The 7,857-nt window shown below is 54.7% G+C and overlaps 1 protein-coding gene across 1 annotated transcript; it reads left to right on the forward strand.

Moving 5' to 3' along the window:
• Nucleotides 1–1,044: 1,044 nt before the first annotated feature.
• On the forward strand, nucleotides 1,045–6,557 carry Tnfsf14 (tumor necrosis factor (ligand) superfamily, member 14). The gene is made up of 4 exons (XM_005405702.2): nucleotides 1,045–1,351; nucleotides 2,994–3,030; nucleotides 3,289–3,330; nucleotides 5,092–6,557. The coding sequence occupies exons 1-4, from the start codon at nucleotides 1,133–1,135 to the stop codon at nucleotides 5,517–5,519; spliced, it is 726 nt and encodes a 241-aa protein (XP_005405759.1). The 5' UTR covers nucleotides 1,045–1,132; the 3' UTR covers nucleotides 5,520–6,557.
• Nucleotides 6,558–7,857: the final 1,300 nt, after the last annotated feature.

A 7,857-nucleotide genomic window follows, 5' to 3' on the forward strand; every position in this document is an offset into this window, starting at 1 on the left:
AGGAGGCTGTGAGGGCAAATTTAACGTTGTTAGGAGGGTGACAGGTGGAATGTAGGGGAGAAGACAGAGGGAGAAGGCCAGGGTGCCCCCACGTCTTGGGTTTGGTTAGCTGGGTAGACAGTGGTTCCACTCCCAACTAGCAGTTCCAATCTTAGAGCTGGGTGTGGCGTCACATGCCTGCAATCCCAGCACTGTGGAGGCTGAGACATGAAGGCCTCGTTGTGAGCCCAGTGACTGAGGCAGAGCCTGTCTCGGAATTAAAAATTAAAAGAAGGGCTGGGAATGCAGCTCAGTGAGAGGGCCCTGGGTTCAACCTGCAGTACCCACATAAATTTGTGAACATCTAGGCAGGCATGCGTGCACACACACACACACACACATACACACATGCTCAGACAGCTGCACATATACACACGTGCACATGATTGCATGGGCCACATGTGTGTACATATTGCATATCCATGTACTGTGCACCTGCTGACGGACACACACACACCCATGCACGCACACATCTGAATGCACCCCGCACATGTATGCATGTACGCATGGACACGTGTATGCGTGCTCACACCGGGACAGTGCACACCTGCACACCACCTGAATGTGCACACACAGACACACACGCACACCGCAACCCCTTCCTCCTCTCCAACTCTGCACTGCCCTCAGCACCATGGAAACGGCACCTGTTCTCTTCTTGTCCTTCGGGTCCGTGTCCCTGTCATCCAGGTAGAACCGGAGCCGCCAGAACTGGAGACGGAGTCTGTCCTGCTCCTTGCTGTGTCCTCAGATCAGGACAGTGCGCGGCCTGTGTCTGGGCTCCTCGAAAACCCTGGGCGCCCCGGCAGGCCCAGCAGCCGCGGGGAGAAAGCTGGGGCCGCCCCGCTCCCATCCGCTCCGAGTCACATTTCCAGGCGGTTCTGGAAAGAGTGAGAGTGAGATGCACGGGGCCCCAGTGGGGGCACAGGAAGGGGAGGAGGGCGCCTGGGGAAAGGGGAGGGGCCGAACCCCAGCTCTAAAAGCGGCTGCGGGGCGCAGGGCCCTTCTGCAGCGCGCAAAGCCCAGAGCGTTGGGCAACTGCGGTTTCCTCTGAGCCCCAGAGCTCAGGCGCCGGGGCCCCATCTGCTGGGGCATGGAGGACACGGCTGTGCGGCCCTCGGTGTTTGTGGTGGAAGGACAGACGGACATCCCGTTCAGGAGGCTGGGGCCCAGCCGCAAGCAAAGGTGCTGCAGCCCTGCCCGGGTGGGCCTCGGGCTCCTGCTGCTGCTCCTGGGGGCTGCACTGGCTGCCCAGGGCTGGTTCTTGCTGCAGCTGTACTGGCGTCTGGAGGAGATGGTGGCCCGCCTGCCGGTGAGTGGGGCCCGGGGCTGCCTCCTGCGCCATTCTGTGTCCCTGTGTGTCCGTGCGTCTGTGTGTTTGCAGGACAGACAGGCAGCGTCCAGCCTGACCTCTGACTTGCTGCTGCCAGCCCACCAGTCTCTCTGGACTTCAGTCTCCTCATCTATAAGATGGGGATGACAGTAAGAGTGAGTACAGCCTGATCCCAGCCGCCTGGGAGGTTGAGTCAGGAGGATCGCAAGTTCCAGTCTAGACCGGGGAACTTAGTGACTTAGCGAAACCCTGTCTCAAAAACAAAAAAGGCTGGGGATGCAGCTCCGTGTGAAGGCCCTGGGTTCAATCCGCAGTACTGAAAGAAAGAGAGAGAGAGAAGAAAGGAGTGACCACTTTCTAGAGAACGAAGTGTGACTGATGGAGGTGCGCAGGGTGCTGGGCGGTGGCCGGCCCAAGGCAGGTGCTTAACCATTTGAAAGCGAAGTCCCCACGTTGCTGCCGTGGTTAACCATGCCTGCCTGGTCCTGCTCCTGGGATTCTCGCTGCACAGCTGGCTGTCTTTGTGGACAGCCTGGCCACGTGCCACACTTGTGGGTCTGTATGTCCTGCGATGTGCACGTGTGGCCTTGCCCTTTGGTGTCCTGGTCACCACGTTCTGTCTCCTCGTATCCAGTTCTGGTGGCCACATGTCCTGTGCTGGGTCCCCCCTGCCCACGTACTCACCCGTGACACCCCACGCGCCAGTGCTGCGGGTCTCTGTCCCTGGGTCTGTGCCTGAGAACCCACATGGGTCCCTAAACCTTGTTCCCGGGTGTCTGCATCCACGTGCATCTCTTCAGCCTGCCACTAAGCGTTAGGTCTGTGCCGTGTGCCACAAATACAAGTTGGTGTCCGTGTGTGCAGCCATCCGGGTGCCTGTGTAGTTCCAAACCCCAAACTCCTAAATCTGAAATCTTCAATGCTGCAAAATCTCCTTGAGACCAGACATGCCACTCAAAAAGTTTCAGATTTTGAGCTGGGCACAGAGGTACAGGCCTGTAATCTCAGCAGTCTGGGAGGCTGAGGCAGGAGGATTGCAAGTTCTAGTCCCTAGGAAGTAACTTAATGATTTAGCAAGAGCTTGTCTCAGAATTTTAAAATTTATAAAGGGCTGGAGATACAGCCCAGTGCGAGTGCCCTGGGTATAATACCCAGTACTGCCAAAAAAAAAAAAAAGTTTCATTTTTGGACCATTCTGGATTTGGGATTTTCAGATAAGAGATGCTCAATGATAAAATGTATGCAAATGTTCCCCAATCCAACCCTCAGATCTGAAGTATTTCTGGTCCCAAGCATTTTGGGTAGAAGTCATCACCTGTACAACTTATTTAATGAACATTTCTATGGACCAGGGACTATAACACACTTTACACATAATAATTCATTAAGTCCATTGCAGGCGGTGTTCGTAACTCTGCCTATGCAGAGAACCACGCTTGTTTGGGCTGCTGAGCGTTGCGCAAGGGAGTGCGCGTGTGGGTTTGTGTGTGTGTACACAGGCATGTGGCTCTGTGTGTGTGTCCGACGCTGGTGTTTGTGGCCATGGTCTGGCTGTCTCATCACCATGTGCCTGGAGCAGGGGTGTGGCAGGTCCTCACCGTGGGCTCCTTCTGCATTTTAGGACCAAGATGCAGGGTCCTGGGAGAAGTCCGTACAAGGTGAGTCAGAGTCCAGGTCCCTAAGGAGGAGGGGCACGGTTCCCACGCGCCCCCACCCCTCTGCCTGTTGCTCAACGTGGTTGTGCAATGCCCCAAGCCCACAGGTGCCCCTCCCCAGCCCTCCTGCCTGAGAAGCAGAAGTTCGGGTCTCTTTGGAAGGGGTGGGACCGACACTGGGAGGTAGACAAGATGACCCCGTAGGGGCTGACCCCTATGCTTCACTGTCTTTGTCTCTGACCTCTGACCCTCTCTCCCCAGAGCGGAGATCCCACCAGACCAACCCAGCAGCGCACCTTACAGGTGAGAGGGCCCCCGGGTCCCGGCATGGGCAGGGGCAGGGGCCCTGGGGATCAGACAGTGCCGTGATGTGCGGAGCATTTATTCATTCCTTCATGCACTAGGCAACGTGATCTAAAACTATGGAAGACGTTAAAAATGTTTAAAAAGTGTGTTACAGTGAAAGACAGATTGCCGCGAATCCCTCTCAGAACACCCCTGCTCACTTCAAACACACGTCTTCCACTGTTCCTGCCACTTTCGGAAGCGGGGCTGGAAGTCCTTTGTGACTGACTGGGGTTGTGCTCTCAGGGCTGCCTCCATGGCCTGAATCAATTCAATATGTTCACCTTTCACGATCACTTTGGTTTTGGAGAAGCGCCAGAAGTCACACGGCGCCAGATCCCGTGAATGAGGTGGACGAGGACATCGTGACGTTTTTATGAGCCTTTCTGCTGGGTGGCACTCGGCGGCAGGATTCCTTGTGCTTTTGATCCTGCCTTGTAAAGACACTCGTGAAAGAGGACTCCAGAACTGCTTCGGGGAGTGGCCAGAACAGTGGAATATGTGTACTTGAAGTGAGGGGGACGAGTTTGAAGAGGATTAATGACAGTGTGTTTTTATTGTGATATACTTTTTTTTGTTTTTTTTTTTTTTTGAGACAGGGTCTCGCTATGCCGTTCAGGCCGATCCTGAGCTCACTTTGTAGCCCAGGCCGGTCTCGAACTCGCAATGATCCTCCTGCCTCAGCCTCCCGAGTGCTGGGACTACAGGCGTGCACCACCACGCCTGGCTATTGTAATATACTTTTAAAATTTAAACATGCACTATATATTTTGATCCATAGAGTTGCCTGGTGCACACAGGCTCTTGTAGCTACAAAAACTAGTTCTCATTATTCATGGGGCATATATCCCAAGATTCCTGAAACCACAGAGAGTAACAGGTCCTGGGTATACTATATTTTTCCCTGCACATACATACCCATGATAAAGCTCAACTTATTAAGTGCAAGGAGAGATTAACAATAATTTATAACAAAATAGAATACTCATGGCACTGTATTGCCATACAAGTCATTTAAAATATGAGCTTTTGATTTGGAATTTTCCATTCGATGTTTCTGTAGCGTGGTGAGCCCATGACAACTGAAACCACAAATAAGGAGGCACTTGTGTGTTTCTAATTTTATTCACTGAACACTTCTCCAGTGCTTTGTGTCTTGCCCTGGTATGGTTGGTACCTGTGAATCTCATGCAGTCCTAGGCAGGGACTTCTACTAGCTCCGTATTGCAGAGCAAGAAGCCGAGCCACACAGGGGTTCCCTGGCTGCTGGCACCAGGGTCTGTTCTGCCTGGGTCCTTTGATGTAGCAGCTCTCAGGATCTGACATTTCCTCCGACCACTTCATCACACCGTGCCTTAGTTTCTCCTTTGGTGGTCCAGTTGCTTTGTCTCTCCACTGGTGGTGAAAATGTGGGTAAAATAAGTTAACATAATACAAGGTGCTGGGATATAGCTCAGCGATGCAGCACCTGCCTGGCAAGCATGAGGAACTGAATTCGATTCCTGCTATCCTCCCAAAACAAAAACAAAAACATAATACCCAAGTCACCTTGCTGCCCTGTGCCTCAGTTGCCCCATCCACAAAGCAGGAATATAGTAACTATCCATAGACACAGCCTAGCATAGAAGCAGAGGGTCAGAAAGTGCTGATGACCAGCCTCGGGTCACACAGCAGGAAGGAGACCCGAGTGGATCCGTTTCTCTTTCTCTCCCCCCTCAGGAGCCAACTCCAGCTTGACGGGCAGTGGCGGCCCCCTGCTGTGGGAGTCCCAGCTGGGCCTGGCCTTCCTGAGGGGCCTCAGCTACCGCAATGGGGCCCTGGTGACCACCAAGGCCGGCTACTATTACATCTACTCGAAAGTGCAGCTGGGTGGTGTGGGCTGTCCCCAGGGGCTGGCCAGCGGCCTCCCGGTCACCCACGGGCTCTACAAGCGCACGCCCCGCTACCCCGAGGAGCTGGAGCTGCTGGTCAGCCGGCGGTCACCCTGTGGACGGGCAAACAGCTCCCGCGTCTGGTGGGACAGCAGCTTCCTGGGCGGCGTGGTGCACCTGGAGGTGGGAGAGGAGGTGATCGTCCGGGTGCCCGATGAGCGTCTGGTCCGCCTGCGCGATGGTACTCGGTCCTACTTCGGCGCTTTCATGGTGTGAGGAAGGAGAGATGCGGAAGGAGACACCTCAGAGGTCCCGCAGTGGACGGGCAATCTGGCCACGGAGATCTTGGGGGGGCCTCCCAGGGAGCTCAAAACCTGGCAGGTGGACAGCTGGGTGGACACCTCCTGGGACCATGATCTCAACACCTTGAGTGGCTGAAGACCCAGCAGGCCCTTTTGAGGGGCCCGCCCCCCAGCTTCAGACCTTGCCATGGACGATTCTACTGACAAAGACCTGGAGCAGGGACACTGGAGACTTGGGGGTCTCTAGACCCTCGAGTGTGACATCCGGCTGATTTGCCTGATATTCAGGAAGACGGGATGAGGGACGGGTATTTATACTTTTCTTCCCAAAGAAAGTGGGATTCCAGGGATTTGGGTTGGAGACTGGCAACCGTGTGGCTCTCCCTACTGTCTGTCACAAGCAGGGCCAGGGGCACGTTTGTCATCAGGGCCGGTCCACGTGCAGAGCCTGGCCCAGTGCCATGTACAACCACAGTGAAGCCTCATGGCTGTGTGGCGTGGACCTTCCCTGGGGACCATGGTGTACACGGTCCCACCGTGGTGGATTTCCAGCTGCCGAGGTGGCCTCAGCCCGTTGGCCGTGTCTTGTCACTGCTGGGCACACCCAGCCCACGGGGGTGCCGCTGCCATGCCCCTGCCACACAGGAAGTGCTTGCTGAGGGTACGAAAGGAGCGAAGGATGACTCGACAGTCACACCTGCCTTGTCACGGAGAATCCATGACCATCACAGGAAACGGCACACACAGCTCACAGGTGGCACCAAACACCCCCAGCCACCCTCCCAGGGGGTCAGAGGCACATTTGCTCACGCTCACCACTGTGGACTTCCACACACCAGGTCACTGTCAGAACTGGTGACCCACGTGGGGTCACAATGACAAACATCTCATACACCGGGCCTGAGGGTCCTTCCCAGCCAGGACCGACACATCCTGGCTTAGGACTAGACCTTGCCTGCGGCCCGAGGGCCCCTCGACCACTGGCCTTTGAAATAAACAACAAACAGTTGCACTCGGGTCTGTCTAGTTCTTGTGGAAAGAAATTGGCGAAGGAAGGTGGGATGTGGTGTGCAGGCCCCAAAATCCCCGTGAAGAAGGGTAGGGGACAAGAGACCAGAGGCAGTGGCTCACAGAGGCAGAGGGATGGCCCCACTGAGGTCGTCTTACAGGTGAGGAGCCCGGATCATGCAGGAAGCCTGGGGTAAACCTCATGTCTAGTTTTGTCTTCCCCTCCCATCCACAACTCCAAGGAAGTGGAGGCTCCGCCCACAAGGTACCTTATTGGCCACATCCAGAACAGACTGACAGTCTGCAGAGCCACTGGAAGCTTGGAGTGAAGAAAGCCTGGGAAGAGGCAGATAATGATATGCATTCAAATCCGCTGGCTTATGCAAATGGGCGTCACCGCAGTGCGGCTGGAGAGAGGTCTTAGTTCCTAGAATCTTCGGACAAGAGATGAAATATCTGTCATCACTGGTATTGTTGGTGTAGTGGGCACCATTGTTATGACATACAGAGTTGATGGTCCCGGCTTCCACCTTACCACTTAGTCACTGTGTGACCTTAAGCAAGTCCTACCACTGCTCAGTGCTTCAGTTTCCTCATCTGTAAAATGGAGCAGGGGAGACAACTCACTCCTGAGGTTCCTTGTAAAGATCAGGCATGGGAAAACCTGTTTACTTTGGCAAGTGGTACAGTAAGAGCTCAAGAAGTGTGCAGAGCTGTCAGAGATTAGCCATATTAACATTTGTGGGGCTGTTCCCGTAAACCAGCCACCCTGTGTAAGTTTCACCATATACAGTATATCATCATATCTAAACCCTGGGAAGGAACTATTAGGGCCCAGCTTTTAAGTGCTGACATTGTGGCCTGTCAGAGGCACTGATACCTCCCTCTACCTAGGGCTGGAGAGTCCAGGGAAGTTTCCCATCGCCTTGCCCTCGCTGGGCTGGTAGGAGGTAGAAGGGCCCCAAGTGCCCAGCCCCAGCACCCACTGGAGTTTCCTTTACTCTCATCACAGTCTTTCTGTTTCCGTGGCTTTGATGAGGAGACCAAGGTACGGGGACAGTGTATTTATAAAAGCCACAGGCAGCCACCAGCTTCCGCATGGGGACGGAACCTCTTGCTAAGTTTAGTCTCCAAAAGTCATTCTACCAGGGGCTTTGCAGCCTTGAGGAGGAGGAGGACAAAGGGGAAGAAGTGGACGTGGGTGAAGAAGGCAGGTGGAAGGGATAGAGAAAGAGAGGGTGGCAAAAGGAGAAGGAGGAGGAGGAGATGTAGGGTTAGGAGGGGGAGGAGGAAGAGGGAAGGGA

This window comes from Chinchilla lanigera, unplaced genomic scaffold (genome assembly GCF_000276665.1).
Source record: "Chinchilla lanigera isolate Chin_1 unplaced genomic scaffold, ChiLan1.0 scaffold00094, whole genome shotgun sequence".
NCBI lineage: Eukaryota > Metazoa > Chordata > Mammalia > Rodentia > Chinchillidae > Chinchilla > Chinchilla lanigera.

What these genes read in the sequence shown, in the direction of transcription:
- Tnfsf14 (XM_005405702.2), top strand. Translation starts at nt 1,133, where the DNA reads ATGGAGGACACGGCTGTGCGGCCCTCGGTGTTTGTGGTGGAAGGACAG. An exon ending in AGATGGTGGCCCGCCTGCCG is followed by an intron (nt 1,352 to 2,993) that starts GTGAGTGGGGCC and finishes TCTGCATTTTAG; the next exon opens with GACCAAGATGCAGGGTCCTG. An exon ending in CTGGGAGAAGTCCGTACAAG is followed by an intron (nt 3,031 to 3,288) that starts GTGAGTCAGAGT and finishes CTCTCTCCCCAG; the next exon opens with AGCGGAGATCCCACCAGACC.